The sequence below is a fragment of the Mixophyes fleayi genome, chromosome 2 (assembly GCF_038048845.1).
Source record: "Mixophyes fleayi isolate aMixFle1 chromosome 2, aMixFle1.hap1, whole genome shotgun sequence".
In the NCBI taxonomy this organism is placed as follows: domain Eukaryota; kingdom Metazoa; phylum Chordata; class Amphibia; order Anura; family Limnodynastidae; genus Mixophyes; species Mixophyes fleayi.
The window spans coordinates 267,387,617-267,410,032 of record NC_134403.1 but is presented as its reverse complement, the minus strand read 5'-3'; the positions used below and the strand labels follow the sequence as shown (position 1 = coordinate 267,410,032).

General features: G+C 38.3%; 1 protein-coding gene across 1 annotated transcript; it reads left to right on the top strand.

The window, feature by feature from the left end:
* Nucleotides 1-262: 262 nt before the first annotated feature.
* IL10 (interleukin 10) lies at nt 263-6,637 on the top strand. Its single transcript, XM_075196167.1, has 5 exons — nt 263-489; nt 4,177-4,239; nt 4,494-4,646; nt 5,637-5,702; nt 6,298-6,637. Exons 1-5 carry the CDS (start codon nt 319-321, stop codon nt 6,385-6,387), a joined length of 543 nt encoding a protein of 180 aa, XP_075052268.1. The 5' UTR covers nt 263-318; the 3' UTR covers nt 6,388-6,637.
* The last annotated feature ends 15,779 nt before the right edge of the window (nt 6,638-22,416 follow it).

Below are 22,416 nucleotides of genomic sequence, written 5' to 3'. Positions count from 1 at the left end.
ACAAGTACAACCACTTAAGAGAACAAGCTTCAAAATAAGCATCATATTTACTATAATCCAAGGATAAAAATAACTTAATTTAAAGAAAGGAGAGAGAACTCACAACCACAAATTTGGAGAAAAAAAAACCTCCTTGCAAAAAAACCACACGCCAAAAATCAATTTACAAGAAAAAAAAAGTTGTAGTGATGAAATCATTATAGAAGGGAGGATACACAGGAAGTATATGACGAAAAATTTTGTATAAAACAGGACAATGGACTGTCACAGTTTATGCATTTTTTTTTTCTGCAGAACTGTCAGTGACTTTGGGTGTCTATGATAAAGATGAACTACTTTCCCTGGTTCCTTTTGCTGACTTTCGCGTGCTGCAAGAAGGTGACATGTCAAAGTGGAGATGCTGAAGGAAATTGCAAACGTATTATAAATATATTCCCTGCTAAACTCAAAGATCTGAGAACCACTTTTCAGAAAGTCAGGGACTATTTTGTAAGTATTTTAATGCAACAATATCCATTGTCTCAACTTATGTTATATACATTACTGCATTCAAATGTATTAACTATTTCTCCGTGGGTTGAATTACAGATTGATGCAGACACACTAATTGCATACGTTTATTCCTTTATGTAGGCACATATATTTTTGTATACATACTGTAAAGATGCTGTGCTGATGCTATAATGCAATTTAAAGTACAGTAAATATAAACATAAAACTCCAGAACTCAAGATCATTCAAAGTTTATCAGTATATTTTTAGACCTTCAATTAGATATTACACAGAAAAAAATATATTATAAAGTAATTAACACCTACGTCTCATATATTTTTTGTATTTTAGTAATTTTTTTACTAGCTGCAACTGATTCCCTTTAAAAACAATATAGAAGAATAGACATGAAAATGAATAAATAGATGGGCACAATTGTTTTATTTATTTCCACCACATTTTACACCAAGTGTTTCTAAACTTAAATGTCAGCTCTATAAAGGTGATACTATTACATATATTTCTCCACTTTCTCAACCTCTCCCCTTTTTATATTATTTTTATCTACAGGGAATTTTAGTCAGAAATTAACTTTTAATTCTATACCATCTTCTCCCAACTAGTAGAGCCATGGGATCCCGGGTTGTTTGAGAGATACTTATTACTGCTGCAATCAGAGACCACATTTCTCCTGGCAAGACAGCCTGGAGAACTTTGAATATTAACTGTGATTTATTAGGTTGTCAGATAAAAGTTGATTTGCTACTAATATTCTACTTGTTGGGAGGAAAGGGAATAATAGTATTAACATTTGATTCTAGCATTGCCTTTAACTTTGCATGAAAAACATCCATTATAACAAACACAGACACAGAAGCTGTTTTAGCTGTAAAGGTTTATAACTTTTTAGCGGAAAATGCAGTTTACACGTGTGTTTCTTGAAAAAATAATGATTTCATTTATTGTGTATTTGTGAAAAAACTGGGAAATTCATATTTTTCTAAATTACAATGTACATGTTGTTTTGCAGCCCTGAAATCTTGCAATAGTTTGTTACATAAATTTTAGTTTAACAGTAATAATTTTCCAGGTCTCCCAGTATCTCAAGTGAAATATTTAGTACCACCTGTGGATCATTTACAATGAGTCTGTCAGTAACTACTACACTTGTGCTGCAGCAAGGAAACATGGAAAACCTGCACTGTTAGGGCTCCTTGAGTACCAGATTAGGGAAAAGCTGTTTTAGGGGTCCCTTGTGAGCTTTGCTGCATTATTTTGCACTCCACATGTATGGAAAGCAAAGAGACTTTCTGAGGAAAGTGACTTATATATTTCCTGCCTTTGTATAGTATTAACTGAGATTAGATGGCTATTATCTCACAAAAAGGCAACCCAACACCCTATTATATATATTGAGTTTTGCACAATTAAATGATGCATTTACTTTTCACTGTTATTATACCTCACAACTGTCCCGATTTTGATGGGACATCCTGATTTGCGGCTCGCAAAAGTGGCAGGGCGTAACAGGAAAAGTGGGTGGGGTTTACCCAAATATGTCCATTTGTGGGCGGAGTATTTATGTCGGGAGGTATGTGATTCAGGATTCTAAATATTGGGAGGTATGTGTTATAGACTTGTAAATGATGGTTTTGCAGCAGTAAGAGTAATAAAAGACCAGTGACTTTTATTAGAGTTTTCTATTTATGAAGTATAATGTAAGTGTCTTAAGTACTTAGACTACAAGCTTTCCAAACTGCCAAGATCTCTCTTACCAAATTAAAATACAGAAGCAATCCAGAATGCCTTCAGCTACTTGTTCAGTTAGCCAATAAAACACTATGGACCTCATTGAGAGTCGGACGCAAAGTCTGTGTAAGAAGTGTAGGAGTGGGAGTGTGCCGCAGCTTGGTAGGGTATTACGAGTTGCAAGCAACCCCAGTTGCGTCCCACTCGTAATACCCTATCGAGCTGCGAGCAGTTCCTGCAGCTAACGCCTGCGCCGCCTAATTCCTGCCGCACAGCTTTAGCCCTGTTTTGACGTGTGTTGTGTCTGCGCCTCACTGTGACTAGGATGTATTTACAGGGTCACGCCTTCACAAATCCACGTTCCTCCCATTCTCTCGTAGTGAGCCGCAAGCTGTCACAAGTGTTAATTGCGTCCAAGATGCAGGCGGATATGGTGTTTGCTGCACATGCGTGAGAGTGTTTTTTTGTTTGATGCGCCTAAAACGGACTTTGCTTCCGACTCTAAATGAGGTCCTATAACTCACATGCAAACTTTTCCTGAAGACAGAAGGGAATAACACAAGGAGAAAAAGGTGTGGTGATCAGGGTTTGTGTGCGGGTTTATTATCATAAAAAAAAACATTTGGTGATAAACTATGCTGGTCGCTTTTGTAATACAGATGGTGAGTTATGGGCCACAGATTGCCCTAGTTTGACATAGAATTGGTGAAGAAAAAAAAATGATGTAACATTTTCAGTTAATGAATTTGCATTTTGTACATGGTCTTGGTAAATTCATGCAAAACACTCTCACCACCTCCATACTAAACCAACACCACAAGATTATCTCACCAAGCAAGTAAATGCTAATAATGTATACAGACTTTTACAAATTGTTCTTACCTTTGCACTTTATTGTAGTTACAGTCAGACATTAAGATGTTCTCATATATCCTTATGAAAAACACATAGGTATAACACTCCTGTAGTACTGAACTGGCTAGTTTTTTTAAATCCATCATTAGGTCAGAATGTGGTAGACCAGCAATGGTACTGATAACACCAATGAACAAAATGTAGTAAAATATACAAGCCTAAAATACAAACGTGACAGCAAGTTAGATTAGAGGAAGTGATCGCTCTTTCACTATGACATGGCCTCTCACATAGAATGCTTAGATCATCACAATGAGTCATTATTAACGTAAACAAAATTACTCATATATCATAGATTAAAAAAAGAAATTACATAAATATAATGCAATCACACAAAACTTAAAAAAAGGATGCAGATCAACTTCTCATGTGCTGTTTTGTACGTTTCAGGCTGGTTACAAGTAGAAGATAACATTATTTTCTATGTGTATATGCCAGTAGTTTGTATGACATGCTAGAACAGTGATTGGTCACCTGCTACACTTCAAGGGCCGCATGAGCGGTCCTTTAACCTGCAAAAGGACCGCCCCTTCATCTCAGTAATAAGCTAAAACAATACATTTAAGAAAAAGACGCCTATCTTTAATAACATACCAGAAGGCAACAAATCATACAAGTTATAACAAACAAACAAATCACACAATAAAGCAGTAAATATCTGGGGGCCTCAAGTGAAGTCTCAGAGGGCTGCATGTGGCCCTAGGACTGCCTGTTGCTTGAACAATTATATATATTTTGCCATCTACAAAACACTCCATGTGAGAAATTTGTAAAGGCTAATGGTTGAGTACTTCATTTCAGGATTTAGTAGAATCCTAAGAAGTATCTGCACTAGGAACCCAGTATACTTTATGACATTTCAGATGATGCTGTGTCTGATTACAACAGATGGCATTGTAGCTCCTGTTATAATAAAATGTACATAAAATTATAGCAGTATCATTTATGTTGGCTATTTTGACATTATTAACACAATTTCTTAACCAATTGACCTGATTTAATTTACTTTCTTTTTTCCAGCAAATGAAAGATAATGCTCTGGAAACAATTTTACTTGAAAAGGACTTGTTACAAGACTTTAAGGTAACTTGGTTCTTTCTTATACAGCATAGAATATAAATCAGAGCAATAGCAAAAAATGCACACGTAAAAAAGAGTTGATTAAATAAGAAAATAGAACATGCAAAAAAATTGTTCAGTCTACAGTACAAAGCACTTTGCGGACAACTTTGAATTCAAAAGCTGAATGATTTAGAGCTGAAACAGAGCAAATAGTTATTTATAATGTGAAAAGTCAAAGCATATTTTCCACTGATATACTCTCATTGCTCCTACAGAGTTCAATTGGATGCCAGTCTGTATCAGAAATGATTCGTTTTTACCTGGATGATGTGCTACCACATGCCAAGGGAGATAGTAACGCCATTAAAACAAATGTTCATTTTATGAAGGACAAGTTGATAGACCTGAAACAGACAATGAAACGCTGTGTAAGTATTGTGTTATAGAGCTGAATGTGAAGCATACTGTACTTATATAGAGTATTGACCTTTTTATTTCCAAATATATTCATTGGTAACCAACACATGTCAAGACCTGAGAAAGATGTGCCCCACACTTATCTACGCAGTACAAAAACATAGTTTTCTTAAAATTATTGTAAGTTACACATCGTGCTATTTTATAGTCCATAGCAATACTCCAAATGCCTTTTGATAAATATGAATTAAGGTATATGGTCTGTAATATCCCTTTTCTATCTTTATTACAATGCCACACTTATTTAACAAGACACGCGGGGGCATATTCAATTGTTGGCATTATAGCCAAAATTAACGCGCCGTGCACACTATTACCGTCATTACAGTAATAGTGCATGTAAATACCGGTGTTACGGTACTTTTCTCGCTGGATTTCAGCTCGCAGCTCAAGGAGCCGCGAGCTGAAATCTGGCTTACTATTACCGTAATACTGGTAATAGTTTTGCGGTGGCGGAAACCGCCGGGAATTGAATATGCTCCGCTGTGTGGTAATTGTTGTGCGACAATGTTATAAAAAGTGGGCAAGATACCTTTGTATCTGTAGGTCAACTGCAATCTGTCATTCCAAGGATAATCTGCCTTGCCGCAATTGTACTCTGATCTAATCAAGGCTCAAGCACTGAAGCAACATATGGAGTTATTATATAAATAAGACACATTTACCACAGGCAATGGAAGAGGACAAATATCACATGTGTAATAAGCTGGCATATCATATTAAGCCACAATAAAACTCTACATCCAGTCACACATTACGTTCAATAATAAATATTCTTGGCAATACTGGATTTTTACCTCATGCTAGCAAGAAAGCCAAGTATGATTTCATACTGCTGTAGCCCTCTATGCACCTCGGCTTACATTGTTTATATAAATAAATAAATAATAATAATAATAGTAATAATAATAATAATTGTTTATCTCTTGTTTCTTTCACAGCAACATTTTCTTCCATGTGATAGAAAAAGCAAGGCCATCAAACAGATCAAGGAAACCTATAGTAAGGTATGTGTCTTCTGTTGTCCATATCTGTTTAGTATTGACTAAACAATAGTACATAATATTAGTCATATTAAGTAGTCCAAAGGGGAAAGGGCATGTCCATTCAAATATAAGAGTGTAAGAAGCTGCATTTCCTGTTGTATAACATTGCAGAACTACACAGTGTCTTAGGCAACATAACCTTAGTCCATCCAACTAATATGTTTCCTAACTGAACCTCTGCCAACTTGGCAACAGTAAAGATCGTATATAGGAATCCAAACAGCTAGCCAGCCTTTCTAAATAAAGACTGTACACACATATATACTTAGGGAACACATTTCGTTTACTTCAGTGATGCTGCCAGCACAAATTGTAAAAACAAATCAATTTAGTATTAGACAAAAATGTCTGTAGAAACAGGAATGGACTGTTGTATGTTTATATATCAAATTGTGATTAACATCAGCCAAGCATCAGCTTGGTGAAATGATGAAACTGATGGGTTAGGGGCTTGTATATAAATCCCTGTGACTATAGTCAAATCTGTCTTAATCTGGTCAATAATGAATGGAAACACAGCAATATAATAAATGCATGTATTTTCTTTCATTTTCAGTTAAAGGACCAAGGAATCTATAAGGCAGTTGGAGAATTTGATATCTTTATTGATTACATTGAGGAATATCTAATGTCCAGGAAGAAATAGAGTTTATTATATATGTGTGTGTGAATGTGTATGTGTTGTTTAAAAGAAAAAAAAAGTGTTAGTAGTGTATTTTACAAACAATGTGTGGGGGCTTGTTAACTCCTTATACAATTTGAAAAGATGTAATCATGAAATATCCATCTGTTGGCATAATCAAGAGAATTATGATCAATGAAGTATAAATATATATAGACAGATTCTAGTGCATACTTGCCAACTCTCGGAAACAAGTTTCCGGGAGGGGGGGCGTGACTGGAGGGCGGGAGGGGGCAGGACGAGGCCAAACGTGTAATTTTGGTCCCGCCCCCACGAAAACGTAATTTACGTTGCGGGGGGCGGGGCCAAAATGACGCGATTGAGCTCGTCCTGCCCCCTCCCGCCCTCCAAAATGGCGTTAATCATCGAGAATCGCGTCATTTGACGCGATTCTCGTGAAATCCAGGATGCGGGAGAAATGCCAACGAGCCCGGGAGCCCAGGAGACTGAACCGAATTTCGGAAGTCTCCCGGACATTCCGGGAGAGTTGGCAAGTATGTTCTAGTGTCTTCCCAGCTTGTGGGAAATAATTGAAGATCATTCTATTGAATGTGAAATATATCTTCAAGAATTTGGGAGACTGAAATTGATCATGTTGATTATTTTTAGTGTTTGATGCTGCATATCCCCAAATCTACACACAGTGGGGACAGTAAAGACTTTAATGTTTACACAAACTGCATGTTTTAATGCTGTCTCAGTTACATATATATTTATTTTTGTGACAAATCATCACTGCTGTTTTATAGTTTTTGGGAGCAATTCAATTAGCTGTGAATAGTGTATTTTCTATCCCCCTGCCACCAGTGTTCACACTGAATTTATCACATAATTCAATCAAAGCAGTCAATGCCCTTGACAACCAATTTATTTATTACTGTATTTTATATTATATATCTTCTTTGATTATATATATATATATATATATATATATATATATATATATATATATTCAAACAAGATATATAATATAAAATAAAGTAATTAATAAATGTGTTTTTCAAGGGTATTGATTGCCTGCTAATTCCTGCCAATATATACATATTATATATATAGAAATATATATATATATATATATATATATATATATATATATTATGTATATATAACACATTTGGGGGGTGTGGGGCTGTTTTTTCCATAAGAGTATTGGTACACACCCCTGTGCTCGTGCTCAGTAGGGCTGAATGGAATCTAGAGAGCGATAAGTAAGTGTGGATATTTATCACCTAAGCGGCTGGATATCACTAAGTTGCCATGACAAAAAAATAATAATAAATCACACCGATAAGTAATTTATCTGAGCAATAAGCACCAGTAAAATAATTATACTTTTTTGCTGTGATAAAAATTATGATGATAAACAAAATCCGAAATAGTGAAATATCATTAAAATAAATGTTGATGGTATTTTTCTGATTTATTATCATTAAGCATATTAAAATATAAAATAATAGCAGGTGCATTTCATATACTCTGTACCCGCCAAGACATTTGAATAGAAGAGAAAGGTGGTTTCTAAGTATAACCCTTTTTACACGTGAATGCATGCAATATAAGAAAATTGAATCATGAGAGGTAAAAAGATGCAAGATGTGAAATCATCTAATTGAATTGCCCCCTTTGTGTCTGTTTGTCAACAGTCTGTTCTCCCAGAGCATCTAACAATGCCTTCTTATTTATAAATACACAATTTAATAATCTAACTGACTGTGTCAGTAATATATGATGATATGTTTTTATAGTTTTTACATCTCTAAGGTGACTTTAATCATATCTGTACTAATTTACATTAGGGGTGAATTGTTCATTACAATACACATGTTTTCCTAATGAACACTGAAAGAGATGATATCAGAACTCACTGATTGTAAGTGAAGACATCAGAAATCACTGTTCATACAGATATTATTTAATAAAGTTATACAGATAGCATCACAGTCTGTCAACAACTTTATTGATACCATGTTTATATACATTAGTCCCTGGGGCATACTGTGAATGACAACATCATATCTTGTGCTCCTACAAATGGGTAGGGGAGATGGATTTGCCATCCTTAAACCATTTATCATATACACACCACATAGTATATTTCGTCTTTCCAAAGATTATTATCAGAGAGGTACTGCCAACTATATTTAGAAAATAAAAGTAAGATCTAGGAATTACTGTTATTTTTCTACATTGTTACATTGTGCAAAGTGTTTCCTCTTAGTCCTGTAGAGATCTGACAAATTCCAATACCATTTATAACCATTAGAATAAAAAAAAAAAAAAAAAAAAAATATTTCTAATTTTAATTAAATAAAAAAGTGTTGTAATATATGATAATTCATGGTAAGGTGCTTATCTTATTTTTCATGACAAAGGGAAGTAAAATATTCTATTTATAAAAAGCAAATATACCTCTTTTAAAATGTGTTCATGTTTTTGCTCTCATCTAAATTTCTATTTTGCAACATATATTGCAAATTGTCATTGTTGTTAAACATTTCTGCAGTATTTTTTATGTAAAAATATATTTTTGTAATAAAAAAAATATGAATTAAAGTATTTTATGGGCTTAGTTTTTTTAAGTAGATCAGACATTGCTTGTGACAAATTTATATTTGTGCTCTTTTAAATATGAGGTTTGTACTTGTCTTTCTTGCTTTGTGTTTTCACACTGTATGAAGTCTAGCCGTTTGCACTGACCAACATGCTAGATTTGCAAGTCTCCAATTGGTGAAATAATGGGCATTTGGGTTTTCCACTGTGTCTGCCCATCGTAAACAAGCTTTATTATTTTTAGACAATTATGGAAACATGTTAGTGGTCTTTGCTTTGTAAGAATTTGGGAAGCCATATAGTCATGCTCAGAAAGGCCATTAAAGAAGAACCGTTTGCTGGATACTCAAATTAGGCACTTTCACCTAGCAATGTGTTCCTTAGTCCCCCAAGTGAAGTGAGAGGCGATGCTATGTGGCAGATCTCAGCTGACCACAGATTTTCCAATCAGCTGAGACTTGACACTTTGGGGAGAATTCTATAAAATTTGAGCACACACATTCGGTTCATTCAAAATTATGGCATTGTGTATGACTTAAAATCTATCCCACCAGTAGTACATTTTAACATCCTTATTTTTAGTGCTGCCTATGCTTAATCAAGCCACATCTCTAAGACTGGCCTGCATGGTCTACATTTATCAGATCAGTCCATCAAACAAAGGAGTAAAATATGCATCTCCAAAAGATGTCATCTTGCTCTGCATATCCACACAAATTTTCAAAAACACAGATGCAATGAGCATACAATTAGCTTCATGACATCCCAATGGGAAATCCAGAACTTTTGCAATGCCTTAGGAATCCATAAACGCCCATTGTGTTCCAATTATCAGCCTTACCTAATGTATTAGTTATACAGTGTTGATAAATACTAAAATGTCACTTTCACCTTATGTTACTAAAGGAGGACAGAACAAAGCTGCTATCTAGTTACATCTGTCATCCACACTAATAGTAAAAACAAATCTTTTAACTTTATCATGATGTAAAATGTCCTATCTTATATGCGGACTCCTTCTGGTCTATGTTGTATACATTATCATGTTATGCAGAATAAGCCATCTCTTTTCAGCTTTCTCCATCCTGGGGGTAAATGTATCAAGCTGAGAGTTTGAAAAGTGGAGATGTTGCCAATCAGATTCTAGCTATCATTTTGTAGAATGTACTAAATAAATGATAGCTAGAATCTGATTGTTTTTTCAAACCCACCGGAAAACTCTCAGCTTTTTACATTTACCCCCTGGTGTACATTCAGGCACGATCCAGTCTGGTGACGCTTCACACCAGGGTGGTAACCGTGTCTAGATATGCATGTTTTCATATGTACCCTGTGAAGATACCAGGTTTTCTGGCCCAATTCTACCCGCTTAACTCTGGCTGGCCACCCAAGGGTGTCTTCCTAGAATAGGGAAGCCTACCCGGTACCTGCTAAGGTTCTTATTAGTCAGTCAGGCAAATGCAGTTAAAAAAGTACAACAGTACATTTATTGTAACAAAAACAATCGCTAGAATATTATGTACACACAGTAAATAAATGCCAGGCAGGTTCACCACATTATCTGTCCCTTACATCACTAGCTTAAGGAGTGACAGTCACCTGGCTGACCGGACTTGACGACCCCTGGATTTGCCAATGTATTTCCCTGGTAGAGAATGGCAACTCAAAAACCAGCCACCCTGCAGCTTCCAGCCATCAATTCCCTGAATGAACAACACCTCCCTCCCTGGAGCGGCTCCTTATATCTTGGGTCAAATTTCCACAGTTTTTTCTCCTCCCTGGGCAAACCCCTGGGTCTCTCCTTGTTAAACATTGGTAAGTCCTGGACTAGGGGGTTGGAGAGGGGAGTGGAGATGAGCTGTAGTTCCACAGAAACACCCCTGCTAGATTGTAGCCAAATGTCTGGAGGAGTCTTGTGATTACAATGGATACTAATTAGCCTTCCCCTTTCACTTTAAATTCATTCATTTAACTTTAATGAATGACAGCTTCCATGCAATATCAACAAGATACAATAAACAGTAAACATATTTACAATGAGCTACAATGTTCAAATATCCACATGTAATTAGACTTTGCAGTTGTACTCTGTTGAGCTGGGGAACAAAAGCTAGGGCTATAAAATGTACATGCTATATTCCACATATTGTGAGAAATGAGGGACAGGCTGGTTAAGGAGTTATCAAATTTGTATTGTCACAGACCCACTTGCACACATTCCAATACAGTATGACTACAGTGCACCTGTTCTGATATCACCTTCTGTAGGTTATTAAACCATTGCATTTCCTCTACTGAAATCCGCTTATATACCAGTCTCGATTTCTCTTTGCTTGTTTTGTTGAGGCCCTAACCAGCTAGCCCTGTCATGTTGATCTTGTGCTATCCCTCCCAACTACAACTTGTATCCTTTTGCTTAAATCCATGTTTGTTCCATTTACAACAAAGTAAGTTAATCTCAGGGATTTCAAATTTGGATCAGTCAGCAGTTAAACCAAGTCTCACTTGCAGCTGCCAGTGGTAAAACCCTGGGTTTCCATTAGACCCCACACCCAGGTAAAGGCAGTGCCGATCATCCTTATATGAAGCAATTACACAGTGATGTATTTCTTCATATACTAGTACCCATTCAAGTTTGAAAAGGTACTGTTGGTTTTAATTGTTGCTATTTGTACTTGTGTAGGCAGCACTGTACTGTGTATTGTGTAAGCTAGAGGTGGGTAACAGGCGGCCCTCCGAGCATTTACCTGCTACCCCCAGCTCTTTCCTGCTTTAATGTCAGATTTGTTTGTTATAGCTTGTAACATTTGTTTGGAATTCATGCTTATATGCTATTACAGATAGGTGTCTCTTTCTTTGACTAAATGTATTATTTTAAGTTATTACTGAGATTAAGGCGTAATGTATGGCCCTTTTGAAGGTTAAAGGGCCACAATATGAGGCCCCTAAGTGTTTCAGGTTGATCTTCACTTGTGAAAGCTGTACTGTACTCTACAGCCTATTTTGTAGGCTGCACTGTACTATTCAGTGTATTGTATAGGCTGTGTAGTACTAAAATTTGAATAATTTTTAAGTGCATCTAAAAGTAGTGGGTATTGATAATTGCCATTGCATTTGTGTGTCTATTTATTTCATATATGCTGGGTGTGAGTGCTATTTATAATATTCATAAAGGCTCCTGAGTCCTACCTTCCGGAGGGTCATTCAATTCGGATAACTACCCAGTTCATCCCTTTGTCATGCTGTCTAAGACTCTGCCAGTTGTTGCAGAAGAGACCACTTTTGGAAAAGAGTGACTGTACATGCTAGGCTACAACTTGAGGTTTACAGACTTTCAGGATCAAGTGTTCTAAAAAAACCAAAATCTAAAACAATTTTATATGCAGGTATTATGTTTTTCTTTTGTCTTTTTTGCATCCTAATTTGTTAGGAGTTGCTAATATCACTGAAATGTCCAGTCATGTTTTTGCTGCTACATATCTGTATTAATGTATTGACATCACCAGTCACAGAATAACCAGCCACATTATAGCCTTTCATTTATTCTACTTTGCCACAGAAGTGCTCCACATCTTTTATAGTCCTGAATATGCTGGACTTTAATCAGTTTAGGCTGGGTACACAATACAGAAAATTGCTCCCGATACAATATCATTAATGAATTTGGCAACGACTAAAAGTCCTGATCCACATGCCGATTAGAGATGTTCACTTACCCCTGTGTTCTGGTTTTGGTTTTGGTTTTGGATCTGAATTAACTTCGTGTTTTGGTTTTGGTTTTGGTTTTAGCAAAACTGCCCTTGCGTGTTTTGGTTTTGAATTTGGATTTGGATCCCTTTTTCTTTCTAAAATACACATAGTCACATAATTTTGCTTTTTTTCCCTCTACATCATTATTAACCTCAATAACACTAATGTCAAGTAAATTTGCAGTCAATTTTGACCATCTCAGAGGTCACAATATTATAAAATGCATAGCGTGGAAGTTCCTATCATATCACACAATACAATTTACTTAAACATATGCTAAAACCAAATAAAGACTCGGACACCAAATTAAAGTTGGAATAAAATATAAATTTATTGAACTGAACTTAATAAATTCGTACTAACGACTGGTTGGCGAACGAGAGCAGGGCAGTCAGCAACAACAAAACCAATAACGGTGGAAAGGTCAGACCATAGTACCACCAACCCAGGATCATACATTATCTATTAGCCGGTGCTAAAAATCTGTCCAAAAGGCAAGATTACATAATAGCCAGTTGGTTGTGAAGGAGACTTTCTTCTGAACTTAAATAGCGCTAGAGCTCCATATGCAAACCATTTATTTCAACTGTGATATAGCATTTTATCTGGGACCTATCGCTGGACATTCCTTGCAACATTGTTAGGATTTATGAATCTATGGCTGAAATATTTAGTGCCTTATATGTAATCTTATGTGATCTTATGTTATTTGTGGTGTTATCCAAACCTCTTGTTGAGCGTGATTATTACTATATTTTATTTTACTTATTTTCAATAAATGAGCTATTTTTAAGTCACACCAGCGCTGACATTTATTATGTTTATTCCTATGATCAGTATGTAACAAGCTCCAGTACTTGTTACGTTTGGTAAGCTGCAGGTGTGCCTTATAGCAAATTGTATTATCCTGCTTGTTAAATATGATTTTTTGTTAAGGCCTCATAAGGCCTTTGTTCAGCCATTTTATTGTAACTTGCATAGAAATATTATTTGCTAGAAGAGATTATTCATTTTTCTGCTGATTTGCAGTCTTACAATATGTGGGCCTATGGCCTTGAAGTTAAGCTGACATAGACAACACCTGAAGAATGTAATCAGATATGAAAACAATAAGTAGCTTCATATCCAGCTGGTAGTATGGGAGATGTGCCCTTGATGTTGCACATAGCATATCTCCAGCTCCCCTTGAGATAAAAAACAATAGGCTCATCTGTCCTTAGAAGGAGGAGAAAAATAAACACCTCAAGAATACGTGAGAAAGTTAATCAGTAGTGCCTCTCATAAACTAATGGTATAGAATTTTATGCATATAACGTAGGATTCATTTATTCAGTAGGCTATAAAAACTTGTATCTTTGTATGAATAAACTAGAGAATATTCCTTGTATACAGAATTTGGTCTGTTTTAATTCTCCCCAGCTGATTGAAGTGCTTCCAGATATACTTGATACCACAGGCAGACTTGGATCAGAATTTTAGATCTAACATGCTTATAACATTATAGTATCCACTAATCCTTACCAGCGCTTGGTGTGTTGCTTTTATTACTTGCTTTTCCAAAAGCCTAATTAAGGGAATCACTTGACTCAAGCTAGCAATGTCTGACCTCACTTCACAGGTGACTACTTTGAAAAGTTTCAGCACCTTGCACAACACGGAAAGTATTCTCCACTTCGCTTGAGTAAAATACATCCCCCGTCCTTTCCCAATGTCATGGCTTGTGGAGTAAGTGTGGATGGCTTGTCGCTGTTCCTCCACCCGCAGAAGCATATACAGGGTGGAATTCCACCTTGTCACCACCTCTTGTTTCAGTTGGTGGCAGGGCAAAATAAATTGCTCTTGTAGCTGCTGCAATCTCCTACATGCTGTTGCCGAATGCCGGAAATGTCCAGATGTTTTATGGGCCACAGACAGCATCTCCTGCATGTCCCTGTCATTTTTTAAAAAGCTCTGCACCACCAAGTTTATTGTGTGAGCAAAACAGGGAATGTGATGCAATTCACCCAGCTGTAATGCTCTGACAATATTGGTTGCGTTTTTAGAAATGACATATCCTGAGGCGAGTCCAAGTGGGATAAGCCATTTTGCAATGACATCCTTTAGTTTTTGTAACAGATTGTCAGCTGTATGCCCCATCGTGAAGCCAGTGATACACAGAGTAGCCTGCCTCTGACAAATGTGACGTACTTGGGTACATGCTGCTGCTGATCCTAATGGTGAAGGCAAATCACCAACCCAGTGGGCTGTCACAGTCATATAATTTTTAGTTTGCCCAGTTCCGCTTGTCTACATATCTGTGGTTAAGTGTACAGTGGGTAGAATGGCATTTTGTAGCCCAATAATTACATTTTTACGAACCTTCTGGTAGAGGTGAGGAATAGCTTTTCTAGTGAAATGGTGTCATGATGAATGTTGGTAACGGGGACACAAGACCTCAAGTATCTGTCTAAAACCAGCTGCATTAATAGTGGATGTTGGACGCAGATCTAATACTAGCATAGTCGCCATGGCGTCTGTGATCCGCTTTGCGGCTGGGTGACAGCTTTCATACTTGCTTCCTCTTGCAAAAAATTGTTTAACAGTCAATTGTTGTAAACTACTAGTAGTCTTCTTCTTGGTCTGCTTCTGGGATGAAGATTCACCCCCAGCAGCAGCAACAGTGGGACCAATGCTCAAGAATTCTTCTTCTGAGGAGGAATCCAAGATAGTGGCGGAGTTATCTAGTCTCCGCTACCTGGATGCAGGACTAACTCCGATCGCTACTGAGGATATTGATGAGGACGGTGTTGTGGGTGTAGATTGCAGGTGTTGGGATCTAGCTGACAGAAGGGACCTAGCTGATGATGGACTGCTTGTTGTTATTATTTTAGCATAAGTTTCCAATTTTCCCAACAGCTTGCCATGAACTTACTTCAAATGGCGTAACATTGATGAGGTTCCTAGATGGTTACGGTCCGTACCTCGACTGACTGTGGCTTTACAAATGCTACAAATGGCTAGACAACTGTTGTCAGGGTTTGGGTAAAAATAATTCCACACATAAGAGGTGGATTTTTTTGGTCTTATGTCCAGGCATGACAATGGCCTTCTTCTTATCACGCGCAAGAACTGCTTCCACCGGTGCAGGACTTATACAAACAACATCACCCCCATCAACATCCTTATTAGCTCCCTTGTCAGCTACACAAATATCCCCCTCATTCTGTTGCAATTCCAAAATGATATCCTCATTTGTGTATCACCGGCTATACTTGGGCTGTTTATGCACACATCTGCAGAAATGCTGAAAGGGGCATTTTTTATGGGTACACTCTCAGAAGGGTCAGGATTACACATAGCACTCGTGGATCGACTCTCCCCAGGGATTTGTGTCATTTCTGAATCTGAACATACATTTTACTCTAATGCTTCACTGTTTTCTTCCAGCTCGGCTTTTACACGTAAAAGTATTTGGACACCACTTTTGGAGTCTGAATGACAAGGTCTTGCTTGGTCACGACTGACCTTACCAGAAGATGCCTCAGTGACAGTTGCAGAACTAGCACTTTCCTTGTCACTGCATGTGTAGAATGGCATGTTGGCAATTTTATTTTTTCTGCAGATAACTTTGCCTGGATTACAGGTCTTTTTTTCTTGACCAAAGTGAAAGGTGTTTTTCTACATTTTTGTTTCCCTCACTTACAAACACTATGCACTTAAACATAGACTTTAGCAGATTATGTAGAGGGATTACTATCATCATGACTGGTGCCAGCAGCTGCTTGGTGCTCCTGTTCTTCTGTGTACTGCTGTGAATCCATTTTGATAACACTGTACAAAATGCCTGTAAATTCAGAAGACCAAGGCTGCCAGCCCTGGTATTTCAATTTCAGCAATGACAATTAGCAATGGAGCAATGGAGCTCTCCTCTTTGTGTGTAACCTATATAACACCGTACAATTTGACTGCAAATTCAGAAGACCAAGCCTGCCAGCCCTAGTATTTCTATTTCAGCAATGACAATTAGCAATGGAACAATGGAGCTCTCCTCTTTGTGTGTAGCCTATATAACACAGTACAATGTGACTGCAGATTCCCACCAAGACTGCCAGCCCTATTATTTCTATTTCAACAATGACAATTAGCAATGGAACAATGGAGCTCTCCTCTTTGTGTGTAACCTATATAACACAGTACAATGTGACTGCAGATTCCCACCAAGACTGCCAGCCCTATTATTTCTATTTCAACAATGACAATTAGCAGTGGAGCTCTCCTCTTTGTGTGTTCCCTATATAACACAGTACAATGTGACTGCAGATTTAGAAGAACAAGCCTGCCAGACCTATTAATTCTATTTCAGCAATGACAATTAGCAATGGAGCAATGGCGCTCTCCTGAATGCCACTGCAGACTTTGAGGAACACTGCTACCTCTCCTCTTTCTTTTATACCTATGACGCTGCCCAACTGCTCTGGAGACTGCCAAGAACTGTGCTACCCCTTCTGTGTCCCTGTGTCATGCCGGCTTGGCTCGGTACTCGGATCTGCTAAGTTTGGGTGTGTTCGGTTCTCGGGGAACCGAGCCTGAGCATCTCTAATGCCGATTCATGTGTACACACTATACACGTTTTACACGATTTACCTTCATATCTGTGCTCTTCATCTGTCATAACCATTGACTGAAAAGGATCTGACTCTGTAAGCTCTATGGAAATCTGGTCGCGAGTGCATACACACTGCAGGATTGGAACGACATTGTTCCATTGTTGAACGAGAATTTTAGTCCGTTTATAAAATCAAATCAAACAATATGATGTGCTTTGGATCGATCATCTTTCATCATTAGAGCATACACACTGTACACTCCAACAAATGGCGATATCGGGCCGAACGGCCATTTATCATATGATTGGTCTGATGTGGTATTCTGTAGTATGTTATCTCATGCATATTTGCTGACAATGTAAAATAATGTCAAGGGGCACTTGCTGCTGAGCAAGCATATACTACTCAATACAGTCTCATAGGACCTTCATGCACTACAATCCGCACGATGGCATGTTCATTGATATTGGTTGTAATATAAATATTTAGCATTTTAAATACTTCAGTGCATTTCTTAGTAAATATTAACTTATAGACTCCAAGGAGTAATAATAAATAGTGAGGTTTTAATCTTGTATACAAAATAAAACAAATGGTACTATACAGTTATTAAATATTGCAAAATAGGGACATTTTTAGTAATGATAAAAGTCCAGGGACAAATCCTTAACCTTTTATTCTTTCTCTATCATGCTTCCCAGCACAGTTCCACTATGCATATAAATATGGGTGTGGTCACACAATTTTGGGTTGTGTATGTCCTCTGGGGGTGATTTTAATGCTTGCTAAGCACTAGGCCGACCCCAGTCTAAAAAAAGATTTTAATAACTCCACACGGCAGTGCTCGAGGTTCCCATTCAGCACAGTGATGTTCCCGTTCACTATGGTGAGCTGGGGCATACTGCCCAATGTCCCGAAGACGAGACAAAAGGGCTCGACTTACAGGAACGTGAGACAGTCCCCTCTGGGACTGTACCCCCTAAATCGGGACAGTTGGAAGGTACGCTCTATTTACCTATCTGTCCTCTACACACACATGCACCTTATCAGCAGCATCTTTCTTTTAAACTGCCATATCTAGTAGTTCTGGTCAGATTAGGTACTGTGAACTTAGTTAAACCACTGTTAAATTACATTTTTCCTTGTTCTTGATTTCACTGACTGACATTTGTTACTGATTATTATGCTCTGGTTCTGGATTGTACCTATGAGATGTAGAATGTATTGTACTCTGGCACCATAACCTGCTAGAGGTTGAAAAACATGTTTCCTTTTTTGGTTAATACATACAGAGAACCTGAACTTTCATCATCTTACAAACCTCATAGTTCCTAAATTGCACTTAAGTTTTTTTAATTAACTTTATTAACAACAAACACTGCCATCTAGAGACACAACTGTCTTGTAAATAACAGAGAATAGTCATTGTTATATAGCACATTATTGTGTTGTATGTGGAAGGATAGAAGCTACACTGTTACCATCGGAACTTAGCAAAGGCCCAGACAGCAAGAAACATTGATTTACATCTGGCAGTAAAGTTTAAACCCCAAGTAAAGTCACAATTGGGCATTAATATATCAAAGTCATATGTGTTTATATTTAAATTTTTCATCAAAAAATACATTTAGGGTTGTTTACTAAATATGCAGACATGCATTATCTCTATTTATGTGCACATACACATATTTGTCCAATTAACATATACATATGTGCACTCAAATCTCCCAACATTTAGAATCTTGGAAATGGGACATTGTAAGCTCCGCCCCAATTCTGATCAAACCCTGTTCATAAACAATTGGCTTCCATAACACCCCACCCACTTTTGGTAAAACCCCACCCCATTTGCATTCCGGACTCAGGATGTCCTGCCAGAATCAGTTGGGAGGTATGGGTTCACTTACACCTTCTGGTTTGGGAGGTGTCCCCAAGCAAAAGTACTGCATGACCATTTGCAGGGATATAGGTTCTAATGGAAATATACATGATGGAAAAACTTTACATTGGTATTTGTGGGCATAAAAATATGTTTTCCTATATAAAACTATACTAGCTGGTGCACAATGCTTCCCTTTGAAAATATAGGCCGGCACCCAAACTCCACCATCCCTGAACACATGTAAGCATCAAGTAATTTTGTTGAGGCATATATATAATATATCCATTAATGCACAATATTCATCCTTTGAAGGTCATTTAAATATCTTATGCTGCAGGACTAAATTAATGTTTGCTTTGAGGCTGAGCGAGGTGCTTTTCTGTGCTTAGGACACATGAAGCATGGAACTACTCCATTCGCCATGCTCCTTCCATTGGAAGGAGCTACTTTTTGCACCCATATAGTTGCTGCAATTTTCACATGCTGAGCCATTTTGTTCACAGTATAAATGGGATCTTTTGCCAGAACTAAGTGTATTACATCACAAAACAGTACTACAGTAAAGGCCAGAATTTTTGCAATTTTTTTTAAAGAATTTCAGTATCAAATATACAAGCAAATACCAAATTTCCTATACATAGTACAACCTGCAGGGTCTAGTGTGTCCATTCTAGGATGCCCTCTTTATGCCCTATCCTGGTTGGTACTGCCTCTTATTAACGCCAAGGAGCAAATCAGGCACTCAAAGTGTAGCATAATATTCATTCATACTATTCATTCTTCTGAACAGGAGCTCAGTGAAAGTGAAGCTGTTATACTGTTGTTATTATTATCCAAGCTGATAGTACCTCATAAAGTAACTGATAGATGCTGTGGTGGTATCATGACTCATCCTTTACTAGTAAGCAGGGACATAACTAGATATTTGTGGACCCCATAGCAAACTTTTACAGGGCCCACATGTACTGCAAAGTGGTCAAAATATACACATGGAGCTTTGACAGTGATGAAAACCCCCCTCAATGGTGGGTCCCACAACAGATACATCCCCTGCACCTATGATTATTATGTACTTGTTAGTGAGGGTGAAACATCCCAGAGGTTATCCAGCTGTCTGAGACTGACATTGACAAACGGCGGAAACTGGTAAGCAGGGGGTGAGTACACACGTCAGTCAGTTACACACACGTAAGTCAGAAAATAACACGCACGTCAGTCAGTCAGTTACATGCATGTCAGTCAGTCAGTTACACGTATATCAGTCGGTCAGTCTCATGCACATCAGTCAGTCAGCCTGTTACATACACATTGCTGACTTTCTTCTCTCCCCCTGATCCTCTTCCTAGTATCTCTGCACTTTTTACCCACTGGTCCATCCTCTTCCCCTCTATTCATCCTGTCCCTACTCCATTATTCTTTCACTATGTCTCCTTGCTCTCTCCTACAAGGGCCTCTCTTTAACCCACTCCATCAGACCAGATGACAACACAGGTGGAAGGGTGGATATCCTCCTATCCCCCAAATGTACCTTTCCTGTCATCTTCCCTCTCACTATGGACTTCTTCCCTCACCTACTGGCTCGGTCACTCCCTTGACCTTGTCTTCTCCCATCAATGTGCACTTTCTGACTTCTCCAACTCTCCATTCCCACTCTCTGACTCTGTCCTCATCTCATGCACACCTTCTCACTCTGAAATCTACCATACCTAGATGCAAGCTTAATACTTTTGATCCTGCTATTTTCGTCTCTTTACTTGAAACGCTCCTCTGCTCTCTAACCACCCTGGCCTGCCCCAACCCTCCCTCTACAACCACACTCTCACCACCATTCTTGACTCTGCTGCCCCTGCTTTTCTGTCCACTTTCGCCGCTCTAAACCACAACTTGGCACTCCAAATTTACCCAGTTTCTTCAAAATTACACACGTATATTATCCCCTCCACCCTCAACTTGCCCCCTGGATCCCATACCCTCTCACTTCCTTCACCCCCTCACCCCCAATGCCAGCTCCCACCTTGGTCACTTCTTCAATCTGTCCATCTTTACTAGAATCTTCCCCTCATTCTTTTAACATGCTCTTTTTTCACCTATTCTTAAAAAATCCAATCTTGACCACATATCAATCTTTAACTACCCCCCCAATTTCTCTTCTCCCTTTTGCCTCCAAAATACTTGAGCGGCTTGCCTACAACCATCTCAGCAGCTACCCCTCTCACAACTCCCTCCTTGATCCTCTCCAATCTGGCTTCCACCCTCTCCACTCCACAGAACCTGTCTTCACCAAAGTCACCAATAATCTTCTCTCAGCTTAATCCAGGGGTCATTTCACTCTGCTTATCCTCCTGGACCTCTTTGTGGCCTTTGACACCGTAGATCATCCTCTCATACTCCAAACACTTCACACCATTGGCCTTTCTGACATCCCTTTGTCCTTCATATTACCTCGCCAAACACACCTTCTCTGTTTCTACCTCTGCCCCCCCCCCCACATCCATCCTTCCCATAGTAGTCCCACAGGTTTCTATCCTTAGCCCTCTGCTTTTCCTCTTTTCCTCTGTAAACATCCTTTCTGGGTGAACTTTCAGTTCTTTCGGCCTTCAGTACCACCACTATGCAGATGACACTCAACTCTAACTCTAATGTCCTGATCTCTCCCTTTCCTTCCTCTCTCATGTGTCCAGTTGTCCTTACATTTTTTAAAATGGCCAAAACTAAACTCACTGTCTTCCTTCCATCAAGAGTCTCCTCCTCTCCCTACCTCTCTATCACTATTGACAACACCATTATCTCCTATGTTCCATAACTAAGCTCCCTGGGTGTCATTCTTGACTCATCCCTCTCATTCACCCCTCACACTCAATCTCTAGCCTTATCCTGTCGCTTAATGCTTCCCAACATCGCCTGTATCAGAACCTTCCTCTACAGGGTGCCACCAAATCTCATATCCACTTATCCACTCATTGATCATTTCTCGTCTCTACTATTGCAACATTCTCCTTACTGGCCTACCCCGCTCCCCTCTCACTCCTCTTTGATCAATACTTAATTCAGCAGATAGACTTACCTTTCTCTCGTTGCTCCACATCTGCCTCCCCACTCGGCCAAACCTTATGCTGACTCCAGTTTCTCTACATTATCCACTTCAAACTAATTACCCTCATGACAAGGCCCTCTCCAAACTCATCTCATGACCGTTGTCTTTCCTCCCCTCTGGTAACCACATTT

Coding starts and splice junctions, on each gene's coding strand:
- IL10 (XM_075196167.1), top strand. CDS start 319: ATGATAAAGATGAACTACTTTCCCTGGTTCCTTTTGCTGACTTTCGCG. Junction 4,647..5,636: donor AACAGACAATGAAACGCTGT/GTAAGTATTGTG, acceptor TTTCTTTCACAG/CAACATTTTCTTCCATGTGA. Junction 5,703..6,297: donor TCAAGGAAACCTATAGTAAG/GTATGTGTCTTC, acceptor TTTCATTTTCAG/TTAAAGGACCAAGGAATCTA.